Below are 21,159 nucleotides of genomic sequence, written 5' to 3'. Positions count from 1 at the left end.
AAATTGGGTTTGAGATGTATCCTACAGACTCAAGGATATTTCCAGGAGGGGGGGGGAATGTGGTTTATTGATACATCACAGTTCTTTATATCAGAGACAGGAGTGTGTCCCTATATCCACACTGTACTTATTTACATTGAAGAAGAAAAAAAAGTGAAAAATGGCAGTCAAGAAGACCTCTTTTTTGGATAGATACAAGCCTGGGTATACCTCTAACTGAAATATTTCCACAAATTGGAATGAATATCTATGTGCAGTAGAACACCCAAAAGTAAACTTGATTCCCTTAATACCCTTCAGGGATCATACAATTACTGGTTATAAGATTAAACTAGGTTTAAATCCCAGTCTATCACTTACTAGCTGGTTGACTCTGAACAAGTCATGTCATTGCTTTTTTTGGTGCTAGGGATTGAACCTAGGGCCTTGTACATGAAAGGCAAGGACTCCACCCACTGAGCTATATATCCCCAGCCCATGTCATCGCATCTCTTACCTAGTTTTCTCATCTGTAATATAATAGTACCCACCCTATAATTACCTTGAGTTTGAAATAATGTTAAAGTGCTTCCAATAGTGCTTTGCAGATTGTTCTCTGCTAGAAGTATTTGTTATCAAGGAATTGCATCACAAATGCATTTAAACCTTAACCCAACAATATAATTTTGTAACTAAATAGTTCTAGATCCTTGGATACCAAACATTTATGAAATTTACATAAGACTTTAAAAGTAAACACTTTCTGTATAACAGAACTTTACAAATTGAAGGTTCATACCTGGTACTTAATCAAAGAAATAGGAATCTGTTCTAAGGCTGAAAGGAAAAAATCCAGGAATTACTAAGAGATGGAACCCTCCTCAGGGTTTTCTCCAAGTTATGCGAATTAGGTATGAGATTCATGTATGTGTTGAATTGAGCAGTCACAACTCACTGTCCTCCCTGCAAAAAGTAATTCTCTGTAAGTACTTGAAATGTTCCAGTTTTAACTTGGGCAAAGAAAAACAGGTTAAGGATAAAAATAGGTATTGAAGCAATATTCAATAACATTTAATTGGGAATCACTGGAGTAAAGGTCTATAATTTGTTTTACAGCTAAACTATAGAAGCATTACACAATTAATAAAGACCATAGGGTATCTTTAAATAAAGCATCTCTTGTTTTTGGCCATGATTCCAGTGAGTGAATTCCCATTTGTACCAAAGTTCTCTAAGACCATACACTTACTCCCAAATTTGCCAATAACTTTTAAAGGAAACATCAGTGCTTATCCATTCCAGTGTTAAACTTTGCTTCACGAATAGAGGCTGTAGATATTGCTATCCTGTAACCCAATCTTTATCCAATAGAGAAGTTGCTATTGGTTATTTCTACGAAACTGGTATGGACATGACAAAAAACTTTGGGATCACTGAAATAGCTGTTTTAACTACTAGAGAGACTACACAGGTGGTTCAACAGAATTTACTTGTATATTTTCCATTTTCTATACTATTTGAAGGCATAGGATAGCTTTGTATTAGCTTTCTACAATACTGTGTTTTAAATTTATCCAGTAAACTAAGATGCAGTACAACTTTTATACAACTTAGAGGAGATTTTAAAGGAAAAAAGTCTCCACAAGAGAAAGCAACTCAGCAGGCCCTGGTGTTTAACATTTCCCAGAATAAACAGATAGGCAATTGCATTAAAAGGTAGTATTCAAATATTTAAATTACACCAAGATTCCTTCCAAATATCTGTCTTTCTCAAACCAATGCAACCAATTCATTGCTAATACTGGGACATGAATTTTTGGTAAATGCTAATGCATATGGTTTTACTTTCTTCATTAGTCAAAAACCTTTTGAAGTGCTACCAAGTAGCAGAAAAAGCTGCATCAGTTCTCTGCTCATGGTAGAGGACCAATTGTGAAATCACAGAAGGTATACAGTTTAACATAAGTAATGCAAGAAACTGTAACAAGTGGCCTAAATACAGAGTTGGACACAATCAAACCAGTTATATCTAAAAATTACTCAACTGGAACTAATATAGGTACATTCAAAATAAAGTTGGAGATTATAATTGGTATTTAGAATCAAATTTGAAGAGTTTCTTGATAAAATAGAAATGTTCTTTTGAAATTGGAAATGAAACTATCAATTGATGGAGAGCTAGAGACTTATTAACCCCTCCCTACATAGATAAGGAAATAAGTGACAAAGTCTCTTGCACTGAAGTTATGTATTTTAACAGCTTTACATGTAATATTCATATATAAAAAACTTTTAAGTGCTTTTCTCCAATTTAAAAATCTAAAGAATTCAAAAATAAGGCATTCAATATTTGAAAAAAGTACAGATTTACAAAATGTGTATATTCTGTCATGAAAACTCCACACCAACATTATACACTTGGAAAAAAATACAAACAGGATATATTACAAATTTATGCAGCAATAACTTAGTTCACACCATGCAATAAAAAGTACATTAATCAAGATACACAAGCTTTTGTAGGTTCTAAACTGAAGGACTTTTTTCTTTTTTTCTGCAGAATCCTTAAAACCTGTGGCACTTAAAATTTGTTAGCCTTTCTACTGGGAGGTAAATTATACACAACAATGATGAAAAAGATTAACAGACCAGTTGTCTATTATGAATCATTCCAGCTTTGTTCAACAATGGCCGAAACTCTTTTTTCATATTCTCGTTTGTTTTCCTGATAAAGCTGTGCTGCCTGGCTATTAGCTGGACTATTTGGATTCGGTTCATCCAGCAGAGACTGGAAAGAAAAAGAAGAAAAAACAGATTTGCACTGTCATTCTTTCAACTAACAAGGTTTAAATATGGAATATATGAAAATTATAAAAATAAATAAAATAAAGATATTGTGTCCATCTACAACTAAAAAAACAGTAAAAGAACTTAGGCTTCTAAAACACAATTATAAATTGCCTTCAGATTAGTAATTTCAAGGAAATCAGAAAAAAACAATATTCTTTAGTATATTTAGATTTTCATTAGCCAAGAAAGAAGCAGCTTAATTTGGTTAAGATATGATACCTATAAATGCTTTAGTAAACAATATTTTCAAAAGTTAAATTTTCCAGGCACAGTGGTGCATGCCTGTAGTCCCAATGACTAAGGAGGCTGAGGCAGGAGGATCACAAGTTTGAGGCCAGCCTCAGCAACTTATCGAGAACGTGTCTTAAAATAAAGGCTTGGGGGTCTGGCTCAGTGGTTAAGTGCCTCTGGGTTCAATCCCTGGTCCCAAAAGATAAAACTATGTTAGTAGTGCTCGGGATTAAACCAGGGCCTCACAGGTTAGGCAATTACTTCTATCACTGAGTTACATCCCTAGCTCTAAACCCCATTCATCCCCAGCCCTTTTTATTTTTTATATTTTGAAACTGAGTCTTACTAAATTGCTGAAACTGGTCTAGAACTTGTAATCCTTCTTTCTCAGCCTACTGAGTTACTGGGATTATAGGCATGTGCCACCTTACCCTGCTAAGGGGGTGTATCTTTATTCTTTTGATAAACAAAACATAATCATTTAGCAGTAAGAGAACAAAATAGATGATATGACTAGAATTAAGTTAAAGTGATATAGAAAAAGTTTTATAAAGGTCACAAACCAAAATGTTATTTTTGCTCCTCTCAAATACACATAACTAAAACACCCCTGAAAAACTGCCTTTCAAGGTCAACTCGGCCAGATTGCTCTGGCAAATGGTTACACTCATTTTAATTTTTATTTATTTATTTATTTTATTATTATTTTTTTTAATACTTATTTTTTAGTTTTCAGTGGACACAACATCTTTGTTTGTATGTGGTGCTGAGGATCAAACCCGGGCAGCACGCATGCCAGGAGAGCGGCGCTACTGCTTGAGCCACCCTCCAGCCCCTCATTTTTAATTAAAACAAAATTTTTTTAACAGGGGATTGAATCCAGAAGTGCTTTACCACTGAACTACATCCCAGCTCCTTTTTACTATTATTTATTATTTTTTATTTCGAGACAGGGTCTTGTTAAGTTGCTTAGAACTTCACTAAGTTGAAGTTGGCCTCAAACTGTGATCCTCCTGCCTCAGCCTCCCAAGCCACTGGGATTACAGGTATGCCATGGCATCTAGTTGATTTTTAATTTTATTAGAATTTCTTGCACAATATTCTCAATGTTTCTCTGCACTTTTTCTTAAGGTTCTTAGGGTTTTCTAAACAGTTATCTTTATATTTCTCTCCAAGATTTTCTTCACAATCTCTGCTATGCTACATAAGAGTATGTTTGACCTATGAGAACACATCATTAAGAAATGGATTATGAAAGTTCTAAAAACACAAACTAATAAATAACTCATGGAAAACATAAAGAACTCCAACAAATTATAAACTGTGTAAAGAACTTCAACAAATTAAAAAGAAAAGAAATGGATTGTGGGATGGATTTCATGTGGTTAACGAATAAAAAAAGTAAGCCAGGTACACAGGAGCAGACCTATAATCCCAGCTATTCGGGAGGCTGAGGCAGGAGGATCACAATTTCAAGGCCAACCTGGGCAACTTAGACCTCATCTCAAACAATAAAAGGGCCGGGAAGGTAGCTCACCTGGGTTCAACTGACATGTAATAGCACCCCTAGGTTCAATTCTAAAAACAAACACACAGAGCAGAGCAGTCAGGTGAAAATCATGGGCTTCTACTTGAGCTCTGCCATTAGCTACCAGGTGCTGGTAAGTAAGTTTGTTCACCTGTCCTAAAGGAGCTGACTGTATCCCACAGTACACTGAAAAATGATATATTGTAACACACTCTTACCTGAATTGATGTTAAGATAGAAGATACATCATATGTTGGACTCCATCGATTCTGAAGGATATCTAAACATATGCTGCCATCAGCATACACTGCAAAGACAACACTAAAATTAGTTATATATTAACTTTGCCTATCTGTTAAGAGAAATCCTTACCACAAACAAGATACTTGGCCCAGTTAATTTAAAAAAAGACATATCTACTCTGTTTACTATGTAGGAAGATATAAAACATTTATAAAATTACATGTCAAAATACAAGCAGCAGGTATCTGTAAATTAAATCATGAATAATCATATTTTCTTGTCTTTATGATTTATTTTTAGAACAAGTACATGCTTGTGATGATACAAAAATGCAAGTGATAAACCTGATTACATGTCTTAAACATTTTGGATGCTTTTCTTCCCTCTAGAATCAATTATGTGAAAATACAAGTGATGAACACAAATTTTTACCTACTTGGGAGACTATGTACTTGGAGGATAAATTTCTAGAAGTAAAAACGCTATTATTAACAAAGGGTGAATGGGCAGAAATGTTACAGATACTGCCAAATTGTGGAAAGCATCACAGAGCAAGTCAGAACACTCTACACAAAGAATCAGTAATCAGTAGAAGTAGGCTTTTTTGACAGACCACACTTAATACTGCCATTTTTCAGAGCACTAACCTAGGTTGTCTTCTTTCCTAACCATTACTGAAATGTAACTAGATGATGCTAACCACTCCTTGGCCTTAGTTACTGTCCAAGTGCTCAAGTGCTCCCAAATGTTAGCTTTGGCCCAGATCTCCCTCTCTCAACTTCAAAACAACACAGTCAACTGCTTGCTGTTTATTCCACAGAAGCATCAAACTCAGCAACTTCAAAGAAAAAAAAAAGTACAAGATGATTTTAAAGTTTTGAACTAGTAACTATTTTTGAGAAGCAATCCAGATGTCAGTTAGAACCCAAGCATCCATCAATTGATGAATGGATAAAATGCTTATGCAATGTCTGCATGTCAAGTCTAGAAAAAAGAAAACAAATGACCATGGCAATGATTGCATAACTCTGTGATTATACTAAAACCCACCATATGGTATATATAGTTTAAATGAGTGAATGGCATGGGTGTGTAAATTATATTTCTTTCTTTTTTGGTGCTGTAGGGTAGGGTGCTGTGGACTGAACTCGGGGCCTTGCACATGTAGGCAAGTGCTCTACCACCAAGCTACACACCCAGCCATGTACGTTATATTTCAATAAATGTTTTTTAAAAAGTGAATGTTTTTTAAAAAGTGAAACCATCCTATGAATATGTAGGGATAAGAACACCAAATACATTGTTTTACCAAAAACTTGCTTAAGTTGATAATTCTCCATTCACATATCGCCCCCCAACCCCCAATTCTAGCCTTTTCCAGTTTGATTTAAAGGCCTTTGATTTGTTTGGGTTGATTCAATACCAACTTGAAGCCAAATAAAAACACAGTGGAATAAATGATAAATGACTTAAAAATTTTTTCCCAAAACAGAAAATAAAAAAAAAAAAAAATATCTTGGCAAAAAAGAAAAGAAAGGCAAACTAGAAGGAAAAAGCAACTTCAACTTTATAGCTTCAAAATGCCAAATGCTGTACAAACTGAGTATCCCTAAATTTGAAATGCTTGAGGCATTGTTTCAGATTTTGTAATGTGTATATGTGTGTGTGTGTGTGTGTGTATAGATAGATAGATATAGATATAGGTATATCTTGAGATAGAACTTAATTTCTTTCTTTGGAGTAGGGATTTGAACCCATGGGTGCTTTACCACTGAGCCATATCCCCAGCCCTTTTATTTTGAGACAGGGTCTCACTGAGTTGCTGGGGACCTTACCAAGTTGCTGAGGCTGACTTTGAACTTACAATCCTCCTGCCTTATCCTCCTGAGTTGTGGGATTACAGGCATGCACCACCCAGCCAGGCTTAAAACAGGGTCTCATTAAGTTGTGGAGGGTCTCCCTAAGGTTGCTGAGGCAGGCCTGAACTTACAATCCTCCTGCCTCAGCTTCTCCAATCACTGGAATTACAGGCATGAAGCATTGGGACCAGTTATAATATTTTAAATAATTTTATATGTGAAATGAAGTTTCATGGTGTAGAATTTTCCACTTATGACATCATGTTGGTGCTCAAAAAATTCCAGATTTTAGAGCATTTTGGATTTTAGATTAGTGATGCTCAAATGGTGGGTCATCTTGATTCCAGACATAGACAAACACATCTCTCCTCTGAGTAAGGAGCTCTATTATATAGTCTAAGAGAAAGTCAAGACCTCCAAAAATGTTCCTGTCAATAAGTTACCTAACAGGGAAGACCACATTTAAATGAACAGTTAGGTGAAAGAGGAGATTCAAGTTTTTGAGAAGTAGTTTTTCATGAGAATTTATAATCCAAGAATCATCATAATTATTTTTTCTTCTGTGGTACCAGTGACCGAACCACATCCCTAGTGTTTTGTTTTTCCTTCTTAATTTTAAGACAAAGCCTCACTAAGCTGATGAAGCTGGTCTCAAACTTATGATCCTCTTGCCTCAGCCTCCTAAGCATCTTGGATTATAGGTATGTGCCTCCATGCTGGACTACTGTATTGTTATTATTATTTTTTAAAATATTTATTTTTTAGGTGTAGATGCACACAATACAATGCCTTTATTTTTAGGTGGTGCTGAGGACTGAACCTGGGTCCTGCCTGTGCTAGGCGAGTGCTCTACTGCTGAGCCACAATTCAGCCCTGGGCTACTGTATTATTAACAGAAAAATCCTGAGAAAAATCAGGTCGAGAGACACAGCTTCAGCTGTGCCTTGGTTGGGTGGTGGCAGTTGAAACCACTGTTATGGATGAAATGACACTTTGGTGAAAAACATTGTTTCTCTATTTGCATAACAGCTCTGACAAGAGATGTGTCAAGAGTTTTTCCCCACACCAACAATTCCCTGACACCAACTGGGTATCTATAATTCAATTCACTCTGACACCATTTACCTGGAGTTAGTGCCTGATCCCACAAGTTAAAGAACTCAGTGACAGAAAAGGTCGTGCTTCAGATACCAATTATAAATCCATACCTCCCATGCTTCTGAACAACCAAACATAACTGGGGATTTCTATGACTCCCACACCCATGTTGGATAATTTCTTACTTACATTTGCCAGTTTTTATAGAGAATATAACTAGGGAGCAGTTAATGTGAAGATATGCATAGGGCAGTACATGGGAGGGGCAGAGCATGTGCCTGGAGCTTCTATTCCCTCTCTGGGGGAAATATCCTCCAGCACTTCAAGGTGTTCACCAACCCCCAAATTTCCTAATCTAAACCTAATAGACATAAACTTTATGAAGTTGAGGAAGACCAAATTTATTTACAAAAGTTATCCATTCATTCATTCAATCGAAAAGTAATGATGCAAATAGCTTTTAACCCAGAAATCTTATTTTAAAAAACTTTTTCTAAAGAAGCAATAACTGACACCTAAAAAAATTTCTAGAACATTTCAAGAATGTTCAATGTGCTGTTTAAACCACAAACATGGGTTCAATCCCCATACCACAAGCAAACAAAACAAAACAGGGCTGGGGTTGTGGCTCAGTGGTAGAGTGCTCGCCTAGCATGTGTGAGGCACTGGGTTCGATCCTTGGCACCACATATGAATAAATAAAATAAAGGTACTGTGTCAATCTACAACTAAAAAAAATATTAAAACAAACAAACAACAACAAACCCACCAAAAACCAATAACATTGGTTAAATAGATTTAGGTGATCTATATAATAGAACATTTATAGCTATTAAAAATGATTCAGGCCAGAGATGTAGCCCAGTACTTAGTACCTAGTATGTGTGAGGCCTTGGGTTCAATATAAAGTGCATGTACACATATACACAGAATATAGAATATTTAATAAGGGAAAATATTCAATGCATGGGTTTATGTACACATATATACACATATACACACATATATAAAATTCATATATAACATATTGCCAATTATGTATAAGCAAAATTGTATTCCCACCCCCCATTAACTTTTTTTTTGGTGGCAGTACTGGGAACTAAGCCCACAGCTTTGTGAATGCTAGGCATGCACTTTAAATGAGCTACATCCTAGCCCCAAAGTTGTAAATTTTGTTTTTTTGTTGGCACTGGGGATTTAATCTTGGGGCACTTTATATTACTAAGCTACATACCCAGCCCTATATTAATTTTTATTAATATTTACTTTTTAGTTGTAGTTGAACACAATACCTTCATTTTATTCATTTATTTTTATGTGGTGCTGAGGATTGAACCCAGGACCTCACACATGCTGGGCGAGCACTCCACTGCTGAGCCACAACCCTAGTCCCCCCTATTTTTATTTTATTTTGAGACAAGGTCTCACTAAATTGTTAAGGCTGACCTTGAATTTATAATCCTCCTGACTCGGCTTCACAAACCCCTGGGATTACTGCACGAGCCACTGGGCCCAGTTCAAGTTTGTATTTTTTAAAAGCTAGATTTTAGATGAAAAAGTTTGGTATTGTTCACAGTTCTACAAATACCTATTACTTTTCTTTCAAAAGTTATTAAAACAAGCCAGGTGCAGTGAAGCATGCCTGTAATCCCAGCAACTGGAGAGGCTGAGGTAGGAGGACTGCAAGTTTGAGGCCAGTCTCAGCAAGTTAGTGAAGTCCTAAGCAATTTAATGAGACCCTGTCTCAAAAATAAAAAGGCCTGGGGATGTAGCTCAGTGTTAAAGTACCTCTGGGTTAAATCTCTAGTACCCCACCCCCAGAAGTTATTAAAACAAAAACAATTTTTCCAGGTGTGTTGGTACATGCCTGTAATCCCAGCCACAAAGGAGGCTGAGGCAGGAGTATTGAAAGCTCACAGTCTGCCCAGGCAACTTAGCAAGACCCTGTCTCAAAATAAAAAAGGGGTTTGGGATATGACTCAGTGGTAGATACCCCTGGACACTGGATTATCCTCAGTACCACAAACAAAAAAGACAACAAAGAAAAAAAATATACCTCAAATTTGGAAGCTTGATAGAATCCAGCTACAACAATGTAGCTAAGATGGACATCTACCAGTAGGCCCTAATTGAGAGAAGTAAGGGACAAGACCTAAAAGGAGGAAAAGAAGCTCCTACCCCAATCATTTGTGCAGTGTAATAAATGGCTACTTACCATTTGGATGAAACATTTTGGATAAAAACCTAACAGTTGGTGGTTTATTTGGATATTCTTCAGAAAATTCTATTACTAGTTTAAAAGTACCTAGATAGAAAACAAACCAAAATAATTAAAGAGAAACACAACTTTTAAGTTTATTAGTTCTCAAACCCATACTGGCGTTTGCACAACCACACAAAAATTTTCTATGTGAACTCTGGTACAGCATACAAAAAATACTAACGTACCTCTATTTATGTTAGACTGGTAACATGCAACACTGGCAAGCACTTGGGGAATAAGCACTTTATGCTTATTCCCAATGCTATTGGCAGATATATGTGTGTGTGTGTGTGTGTGTGTGTGTATGTATGTATATATATATATATAAAATACATACATATATTCATACATACATATATATATGTATATATATATGAATAATTTTTTTTTTTTTTAAAGACAACTGGTTCCTAGCTACCAAGATTTAAAATGTACTTGAGGGGGAGGGGGGATAGTAGAGGATAGGAAAGGCAGCAGAATACAACAGACACCAGAATGGCAATATGTAAATCAATGGTTGTGCAACTGATGTGATTCTGCAATCTGTATATGGGGTAAAAATGGGAGCTCATATCCCACTTGAATCAAAGTGTGAAATATGATACATCAAGAACTATGTAATGTTTTGAACAACCTACAATAAAAATTAATTTAAAAAAAAATAAAATGTACTTGAAGAACTACATATAGTTTATCATAGCTTAGAAGGGGAAGATCAAAGATTCTGAGAGCGGCTGACTACCACATGGCAAAAGACCCACATTAGGTATGGGTGCTAGTATGAAAAATTCTTTCCGCAATACCAATCCCTTCATTTGAATATACCAAGAACCATTAAGCTTTTGTGTAAATGCCTACTGTTGGTATTTTGGTCAGTCTAAATCAGTATTTAATGGTGAACAGAGACAGGCATTTTAAAAAATTATCCATTTGTTACAAAGTCAACACATTCAGAGTACATAAAGGACCTTCAACTCTAGTTCTAATTCTAATAGCCACTATCAATGGTTTTGTGTTTGCCTTTCTAGACTTCTTTTGTGCTTTTTATCTAGAGTCCTTTCATTCAGAGGAACATGTGTAAAGGCTGAAGAAGCCCTCTAACTACAGCTCCTTAGACATACTCGGTAAGCTAAACTTACTAATGAAGTAAACAAAACTTTAAATCATTACAGTTGTTTCTGCAAGTCTTTCCTTATTCCACCAATGCAATTAAAAATAACACGCTTTTCTAATTCTAAATTCTTCTAATGCTAAATTTTAAGTTCCTCACTCTAATGTCCAAAGTTAGAGGTTCATTTTTAGTAAAATATATTGTACCTCCACTGGTCATACATTTAGAATATAATCTCTACCTTTTTACATTGTTGTCTGAACATTTTGGATCAAGCATTAAATGTAATTATTTCAAATTTGTATACATATTAATGTTACAGAGGTACTTGGCATATGCTAGTAAGCAAATGTTATACTGAGTTATATGTAAAAGATAACATTTTAATTATATAGCTGTACAATTTAAAAATTTCAGGCAAATATAAAACAGCTATATTTAACTTTTTGATCTCAGAACCATTTAATACTCTTAGTCCTATCATTGCCAAGAAGTGGACATGAAACAGGAAGAAGTATGCAAAAAGTTACCATTTTGTAGTTATCTCACCACAGAGAAAAATAATTAAAAAGTGATGAGGTTTGACATGTGGAAGATAGAGAAAAAAGCTAAAAAGGGGAAGAGAAGGAAGGAGGAGTGCAGGAAGAGGAAGTTATGGGGGAATGAAATTGACCAAATTATGTTATATGCATACACAAACATGTCACAATGGGCCCTAGCCATAAATATAGATATAATTATAATTCACCAATAAAACATTAAGAAAGATGAGGTTTGAGTATTATCACTTTCTAAAATCTTTGCTTTTAAATGTAACTTGGGGTGGGGGTAGGTACTGAGAATTGAACTCAGGACTTCAACCACTGAGCCACATCCCCAACCCTATTTGTATTTTATTTAAAGAAAGGGTCTCAGTGAGTTGCTTAGCACCTTGCTTTTGCTTAGGCTGGCTTTGAACTCGCAATCTTCCTGCCTCGACTTCCCAAGCCATTGGGATTACAGGCATGTGTCACTGTGCCCAGCTTTCAGATGTAATTTAACTTTAAAATAAATGCTCTTTAGTAACCAGCTTGAAAAACTTTCTGAAATTTAAATAATTAGCTCTCATCAATTAGTACAGGCTGCTTCCACCAAATCACTGATTATACCTATTAATATTTGTTGTATTAAAAATCACAACTTAGGGTTGGGGTTGTGGCTCAAGAGTAGAGCACTTGCCTATCAAGTGCAAGGCCCTGGTCCGTTCCTCAGCACCACATAAAAATAAATAAATAAAATAAAGGAATTGTGTCCACCTACATCTAAAAAATAAATACACAGAAAAAAATCACAACTTGGAAAATCTTCAAACATCTCTAACTAATTAAACTGTAAAGCCACCACAGTAACCCAAGTAGTGTATTTAACAAAAAGTTAATGAGAAGCATAGCACTATTTTATTATTTTTACAATCCTCTTTAATGATTGGCTTCACAGAAGACAGTTGGACTCTCTTATCTGCTTCTGTACTCAATCTGTTACAATATGTTGTTTTGGTTGAAGTATAGTACATGAAGAAAATCCTTTCTCACACAAATATGTGGGCAAAAAAGGAGTACTTTCATGACTTTTATAGATAACTGTATTCTTTTTTTGATATTACACAAAAGAAATGGTAATTAAAAAAATTTCTTGTAAAGTACAAACTGAAAGCCTAATTCAGCAAACTTTTCTTACTCAGTAACATTAAAATATGCTGTAATCTGCACAAATTTTACTTATTTGCTGTTAGTGGCAATTGAATCTGAGGCCTTGTGCATGCCAAGCATGTATTCTACCATTGAGGTACAATACCCAGACCCAGACTCATAAATCTTTTACCAATCCACAATTCTATAAAAATCACAACAACCGGAAAATACTGATCCATTCAAATTATACAGATCATCCAGATTATAAACTATTAAAAAAAATCACATTACTTAATAATCACCTATTATTCTCATCATAAAAGTCTTTAAACATTTGGAAACCATCATTTTACTATCAGTAACACATATCTTCAATTGCTTTCCTTCACCTATCAACCTACTTAGGACACTTTTGAGAATACATATGCCATATATTGAAACTTGAATAACCTCAGTCTTGTCAGTTATTTTCTGGTGTTGATGATCAAAAGCAGGGTCTCATGCCTGCTAGACAAGTGCTCTACCACTAAGCTATATCAGCAGCCCTGTCAGTCATTCAAGTAAAAAATGTTCCATGAATAAACAAAACCAAAAACAAACCAGTAGCTCAAGTTGCAACTCAACTGCAGAAGTGTTTGTCTTTCAGACAAACACAATAGTTTGGTATGTAGAGAAAGTGCTTTATTCATAATTCTTACTTCATCACATAGAATTTTTTTTTTTTTTTTAAAGCACCAGGGATTGAACCCAGGAGGCACACTTAACCACTCAGCCACATCCCCAGTCCTTTTGATTTTTTTATTTTGAGGGCTGGCCTCAAACTTGTGATCCTCCTCAGTCTCCCAAATTACTGGGATTACATGTGTCCAATGCCATGCCTAGCCCATAAAGAATACACTGGTGAGAATTTAATACTAATAACTTCGGCAGTTTCATCATTTTATTTTATTTAATACTGGGACTGAAAATAGTTGCACTGAGTGACATCCAAGCCCTTTTTATTTTATTTTTTAAGTTTTGAGACAGGGTCCTGCTACTTGCCCAGGCTGGCTTCAAACTTGAAATCCTCCTGCCTCAGTCTCATGAGTCACTGGGATTATATGCGCGTGCCACTGTGCCCACCTAAGACATTTAAGTACCTCCTTTAATTCTTTACCTTACCTAGAAATAATTGCTAACAATAGAGTGGTTCATATGTTCTAATATACATGTGTTTAGTAAAAATGGGATGTTACAACATATTCTGCAACTTTTCTGCCTACTCAGACATATGTCCAGATCTACCTTATTCTTTAACTGATACATAACTTCCAGAGTCCATATACATCATCATTTGCTTAACCATTTCCCCTACCAGGCATTGAGATTATCTCCTTACAAATAGTTCTGCGGTCAGTATTCCTGTACAAATACCCTTGATGGATTAACTATGAATTAATAAATATATTTAAAATGTCATGCTATAATTAGTGAAAATTGTGTCTGGTTAAAATCAATTTGATAAACTCAAGTATATACACATATTAGAACTAGTTTTCCATTTTCCTGGCTCATGGTGAAAAAACCCAATTTGAGATGAAAAATTTCAGCTCAACCAGCTATAAATATTAGATAGCAAAATAAAACAAAACAATTTCCCTCAGGGACCTCTTTATCATGCTACAAGATCACCTAAAATAAACTGTTCTCAACATAGACCATGCCACTTATGCTTTCAGTTCTACAGGCAGATAACAAAGTAGCAGAAGGAACTGGCAATGGAGGTAGGTATATAAGCTGATATATGAAGAATGTCCCTTGTAAACTATAATTTCACAGTAGCTTTATTCAGTTAACTTGGTTTGTTAACAATAGAATGTGACTTCAAGTAGATACATTGGTGTTACAATTTCTTACTAGAAAAGTACCCTTTTTAATAGTATAGAAAACAATAAGAATGACTTACCATCTTCAAAGGGTGTCCCTTCTGGTCTGAAAACAAGAAGATTTCTGATTAAAAGATGTTTTTTAACATTGCTTTTCCCTGTTCTTCAAGAATGAAAAAGATAAAACTCCAACAGAAAGAGGGGCTCATTTTGATTTTTTTGTGATGTTTTAAAGATATGATAGAGTTTGATATCACCTTAGCCTTGGATTTTCATTGCAAGCAGCATAATAACTTTCTACTTTTCCTTTTAGAGTGGTTTTATGAAAACAAAACTTGTCCATGATTTCAGCACAAAACCAAATCAGCTTATGAATAATGTGTATTCTTTTTTATTTTTTTGGAGTACTACAGATTGAACCCAGGTGCTCTAAACTGAGCTACATTCCCCAGTCCTTTTTATTTTGAGACAGGGTCTTGTTAAGGTGCCCAGGCTGGCCCCGAACCTGTGATACTACTGCCTTGGCCTACTGAATGGCTGGGATTATAGGTGTGCAGCAATGTGCTCAGTTCCTTTTATATTTTAAGAAAGGATTTCTGTAAATGTCCCAAGCTGTCAAACTTGCAATATTCTTTTTCAACCTTCTGTGTGGCTGAGATCACAGGCATGTACCACAATGCCCAACTAAATGTGTAATCTTAACAGAAAGAGTAATCTTTTCACTTTATAGCTTTTAAGATGGAAATTAATAACCTTTAAGGAAATTACGACACCATACCAAATTTGGCTTTCCAAATCAGCAATAGCTCTTGTTCAGGTAAACAAAGCTGGCATCACAAAAATCACCAGATTCTTATGCTCAGAAGCTCAGAGCTAGAACATTATTTTTTTTTTCTTTTTTGGTGGTACTGGGAATTGAACACAGGGTGCCCTACTACTGAGCCACACCCTCAGCCCTTTAAGTTGCCAAGGCTGCTGGTCTCAAACTTGAGATCCTCTTGACTCAGTCTCCAGAGTCACTGGGATAGGGGCATGCACCACCATATCCATCCTATGCTCAGATCTCTTCCTTGCCTCCATATCCACATTTAATCTTTCTTAAAGAGCAGCGTGAAGTTTATCACTTGCAAGACACACTCAAAAGTTCAAAGAAGCAGAGTAACAGCCTGAATGTAATAGAATCACTTTATTCTAGAAGGATGAATTTCACTCTTTTCCCACTAGTTTTTAAATGTACTTTTGTGTGGTGCTAGAGATTGAACCCAGGGCCTTGTACATGTGAGACAAACACTCTACCAACTGAACTATATCCCCAGCCCTTAAATGTACACTCTTATAGCTGAGTCTGTGCTGATAGTTGTTTATGAAAAATATTCTTTTGCATTTTAGTTGAAAACCCTAGTTTTAAGAGTGAAAAAAACCCCAGATCTCTAAGGAGAAAAAAGGCATTGAAAATTTTAAATCAAAAAGAATATTCAGGGTTGGGTTGTGGCTTAAGCATGCGTGAAGCACTGGGTTTGATCCTCAGCACATAAAAATAAAATGAGGGTACTGTGTCCACCTACAACTAGGAATAAATGTTTAAAAAAAAAACATGCGGCTAGATGTGGTGGCACATACCTGTAATCCCATTGACTTGGGAGGCCGAGACAGGAGAATCACAAGTTCAAAGCAGCCTGGGCAACTCCAAGACCCCCTATCTCAAATATAAAAATAAAAGGGCTGGGGCTACAGCTCAGTAGTAAAGTGCCCCAGGGTTCAATTCCCAATACCAAAATTAAGAAAAAAAAAAGTCGAGTATATCATCTGTCCCAGCAAGGTGGTAAATAAGTTTGAGGCCAAGATCCTGTCTGCAAGATCCTGTCTCAAAATGAAAAAATAAAAAGGAAAAAAAAGAAAAAATAAAAAGGGTTTTTGATGTAGCTCAGTGTTGGATTAAGTCCCTAGCACCAAGAGGGGGGAGGCAGATGTGCAATATGTATAAAACATATACTGGGTAGAGAGTAATTCACTTTATATAAAATGGCTTCATTCAGTTATTTCACATTGGGCTGTGAAATTTTTCTGTTAAATTCTTGCCACAGTAAAAGTTCTCAGTATTTTTGGTTCTGAGCTTTTTTAAAGCTCCACCAACAGAATGATCATAAACATCTGCACAGCACATTTTATAAAAAATAATCTTTTTCTTCCCCTTTATTATTCCATTCTACTTTGTTTCAAACAGTATTTTTTGCCAATCACCTAAAGGAATTATAAAACTATATGTAGCTGGGTGCAATGGTGTGCAACTGTTGTCCCAGCTACTTGGGCGGCTGACGCAGGAGAATAGCTAAGGCCCAGGAGTTCTAGGACAGCCTGAGTAACACAATAAGACCCTTCACAACAAAACCAACCAAAATAAAATATAAGAACACCAAAGAGTAAATAAATTGTATATACCTGCCCAACCTCATTAAAATGTTTCTTTGGGCTGGGGGTGTAGCTTGTGATAAGAGCGAGTGAGTGCCAGCATGTGCTAGGCCCAGGACTCAATATCCAGTATCTCAAAATGAATAAAATGTAATTTTTTTCCCCAATTTATATTGGAGTTTCAGCTCTTATTAAGGTCCCTGATTATACGTCAATCTCCTTTCCTAGATACTTGTTACATATTCACTTTTCTTAAAGATTCATCACACATCTCTTATTTGGTAAATCTTTCAACTCACCCAAATATAACTGCATTCCACTGCATGATGTTGTTTTCAGATGGTGCACCACTGACACCCACAGGTGGGTCCTCTTGCAATCTAGAAATCCAGGGTGGTAATTTTCAAAGTTGAACACTGAGGTCACCAAGGAGGCCAAGCGGAACACCTACTAACTCTATACCATTAATTTTGAGACACAAACTAACTAAATCCATTTCCTTGCTATGGTGCTGAACAGGAACAAACCATAAGAATTATATCAACCAAGTATACACATTTATTAAATAACTCTTCAAATTATCTGTAAACTTGAAGTGCTTAAGGACCATGTCTCTTCAAATAAAAAGATTAAGATTATTTTCTCTTCAAGAATTGATGTGTACAGTATGACTGTCCCCTTGGAACCAAAAAAATAGTTTAAAACCTCAATAGCAAAAAATATTTTTACGGAACCATCAATATGCAAAGACTGTGTCCTAATCACAGCTGCTGGTGCAAACTGCTACAAAAAAAAAAAAAAAAAAAAAAGGCATGCAAACCTTTGTGTATACACTAATGACTAAAAACACATTCAATTTAATTAGAAAACTGTTTTAGGCAGGAATTTTACTTTATCTCCTTTAGTTCCTACAACAATGGCTTTTAAAAGTAATCAGAAGCTTCAGGTATTCCAGGGGTCTCTAATTTAAAGGCTCTGCACTAATGCCAAATCAACCTCTCAGACCAGGAGATTCAAGACAAAGCTTCCAACAGTCGTCACAGTCAAATTCTTGTAACCTGAAGACCCTTGGAAAACTACCAGGTGCCAGGCGTTCAACTCAGAATTAAGCAAAGAATTGCAATAATGAACAAGAGAACGTGGACATAAACTGGAAGTTTTATCTGAATTTCAGTCATGGGAGTTAATCAAACCTATTGATTTCAAGACGATTTTTTCACCATTTAAAGACCTCAACAAAAAACCTATTATATAAATATATATATATAGCCATTTTCACCTGGCAAAATACTTTGCAATTAGTCTACCCCAAAATGGTACTGTTCTGTCAACCTCAGGTAAATTAACCTACGATGAACAGAAGCTTTGGAGGAAACTAAGGCTTGAGGCCTAAACTTAAGTGGTTAAAAGAAGCCACGAATGAATTAAATGCCTGTTAGCCAAGGCCCAAAACAATGGCTTCCAAAAGCCACACACAATAATGGCGAAGTTAAGAGATTACTTCCTGAGCGGCAAATCTAAGTTTCATATTTATCTCAACCAGGGTTAATGTCCCCAGCAAAAAACAAAACAAAAAAAACCCTTAACGCTAAATTTCTGAACCACTTTGTTTCTGTACTCGTAAATATTAAACAGAAGGTAAACTGAAAAAAAAGTTACTTCCTCCTTATAACCTCCACAACGCCTAACAAAACCTTACTTTACAAAAGAAGACCCAGGAGTATCAGGTTAGCGCCAGTATGAAGGAAGGCATTTTTCCAGACGGGAGGCTATAGATAGGGCTTTATTCACCAGCTAGAGCCGAGTTCCAGAAAGCACTGGCAGCCCGAGGCCCGAGTCTCCAGGCCAGCTCTCAAGGTCCTTTCAAGCGGGCGGGGGTAGAGTCGGGTTTCGGGGGTTGGGTTAACCACCTCCGGACCTCTCACAGTATACCCCACCCTCACTGAAGACCGAGAGAGCGCGGGGGGATGGGGGTCGCCCCAATACTGTTCCAAAGAGGAGGAGACCAGAGGCCTTGAAACAAAGCTGACTGCAGCAGGCGAGGCCCAGTCGGCCTGCAAGAGCTCACTTTCAGGGGTAGGGAGGGGGCGCTACAGAGTGCAGGGGTGGGAGACAAGGTTTGAGCGCTTGGGAGAGACGTCGGGCATCTGATCTAAGTGGACAGTAGAGACCCCTAGGCAAGCTGATCGCCACCTTTTTACTTTTTTTTAGGGAGGGGGTGAAGGGTAGTAGTATCTATATCTTTACCCTGCCAGAGTGAGCAACAAGGATGACGGAGTGGGAGCCGAGACTACGACTGGGCTTCCGTCGGTCCCCCTGGGCCCACTAGTGGTCCCCTTAGGGTTATAAGGGGAAAATGTCTGGGTTCCCCGCCCTGCAGACCCGCAGCTTTGGGGGTCATGTCGGCGAAGGAGAAGGCCCTTACCGCTTGAAATCCCGCATGAGCCTCCTCCGGGCCGGGGTCGACATGCTCCCCAGCTGCCCCGCGGTCAGTCTGAAAGAAAAGAGTCCCGCGCAGCCCCCCCACCCCCCGGCGCAGCGGCCGAATCACTGTGGGTCACCACCGCCGCCGAGACTGCACAAACAACCCTGCAATGACGTCTCCCTCCGCCGCCTCCAGATCCCTCCGCCCTCCGCCGGTACCACAGAGCAAGGAGTGGGGGAGAAGGGGGCGGGGCGTGTGGGGGCCAGTTGGGGGAGCCTCTTGACTAGGACCGTTTCCATTTTGGCCTTCTAAACTTAACAAGAAGTTGTGTTCTCCGCGCTCAGACTAAAGAATGTGGACTAAGAGACACCGCCATCGAAACATTACTCTGTCTTCCCCCTCCCCCGCCACTAGTTTAGGTTCGGCGGGATGGGGAGAGGGACGCATCCGGGGCCAGAGATTTCAGGGAAAGGAGGTGGGATGACGTAAGATCACGTGACTGCTGGCGGCGTTGTCAACAATCCACCCCTGAGGGGGAGGGGACGAAGTATCTAGAACCACGTGTCCCTGTGACGTGATTAGAACCGGTCACGTGAGAATGTCGCCTGGATCTGACTTTCAGACAGGTCTATTGAAGGGTCGTTTAACTTATGGGGCTTATTGTTTTTCTTGTTTGTCCCAAGTTCAGAGTCGTCCTTACCAAATGGACAGCTTGTTTTGATTTGTCTTTAAAATGGAATCAGAAATACTTTGGACTTAATTTGTCTCTGGTTGGTTATTGGTTTATAAACTCTGGTCCTTGCGGCAGAGAGAATGACTCAAAAGGATCCGCCTACCTTCTAATAAATGCAACATTTAGTGCTGGGGCCCACACATAGTAAAATCTCCTGAAATGCTTCCTTAGGACTACCAAATACCCTATTTTTGCACTCTAGTGTGGTGTCTGGTGTTGGAAATTTGGGGCGATGCTAAAAAGAATGATGTAGAAGTCCAACTCTTTAAAGATCCTCAGAACTATGGAATTTAGTTTTCCTTTATGGGCCTTTTTTCTTTGAAGATATGTATCTAGCCTGAGATACTTCATTCCAGGTTTTCTACACTAGCAAGGATGGTGCAAATAGTCTGGAAGTGCCTCCCCTCCAATTTTCTTTAATCACTCAATTCCCTCTCTCTATAGCCTAAAATTCCAGCCTTTAGGATTTGGTTGGTCAGAATTCTGAACACTTAATTGTCTATACATTTGGGGAAGAGGTGAAATGAGATCCCTAACCCTAACCCTCACATTTGCCCATGCTCTTTCTTTTCATTGAACCAAAAAGAAAGTGGGAAAAGTTCCCATTTTAGTGATACCTCCTTTCTTCAAACCTTAAAATCTACCACTTGCTTTTAACCTTGGTGAATATGTTAGCCAAGTCTAACTCTTGATAAATCTTGCTGTGCATTCACAATATGATTCCACATGTCAATATTCTTAATTTTTTGACTTGCCGCAGTAGCAATCCTAATCTTCTCCAAAACTAGGGAGGGCAACCTAAGTGCAGGGTTACATGCAATGAAATGCTAAAGAGAAACTATATTTCTAAAAAGGAAATCCCTGTAGCCAGGCATGGTAGTGCAAGCCTGTAATT

General features: G+C 37.3%; 1 protein-coding gene across 7 annotated transcripts; it reads right to left on the bottom strand.

Moving 5' to 3' along the window:
* Positions 1–1,022: 1,022 nt before the first annotated feature.
* Ube2b (ubiquitin conjugating enzyme E2 B) lies at positions 1,023–19,706 on the bottom strand. 7 transcript variants are annotated; one of them, XM_076856481.2, is made up of 6 exons: positions 19,532–19,706; positions 17,406–17,486; positions 14,778–14,821; positions 10,004–10,093; positions 4,807–4,895; positions 1,023–2,767 (listed from the first exon to the last, which is right to left on the bottom strand). In XM_076856481.2, exons 1-6 carry the CDS (start codon positions 19,573–19,575, stop codon positions 2,639–2,641), a joined length of 477 nt encoding a protein of 158 aa, XP_076712596.1. In that variant the 5' UTR covers positions 19,576–19,706; the 3' UTR covers positions 1,023–2,638. The 7 variants fall into 7 exon arrangements, with proteins under 7 accessions (XP_076712596.1, XP_076712598.1, XP_076712597.1 ...); XM_076856483.2 differs by having other exon boundaries at positions 4,807–4,868; XM_076856482.2 differs by having other exon boundaries at positions 14,778–14,803.
* Positions 19,707–21,159: the final 1,453 nt, after the last annotated feature.

Source organism: Callospermophilus lateralis, chromosome 5 (assembly GCF_048772815.1).
Source record: "Callospermophilus lateralis isolate mCalLat2 chromosome 5, mCalLat2.hap1, whole genome shotgun sequence".
Lineage (NCBI taxonomy): Eukaryota > Metazoa > Chordata > Mammalia > Rodentia > Sciuridae > Callospermophilus > Callospermophilus lateralis.
The sequence above is the reverse complement of the archived record's forward strand: the minus strand, read 5'-3'. Positions and strand labels throughout refer to the sequence as shown.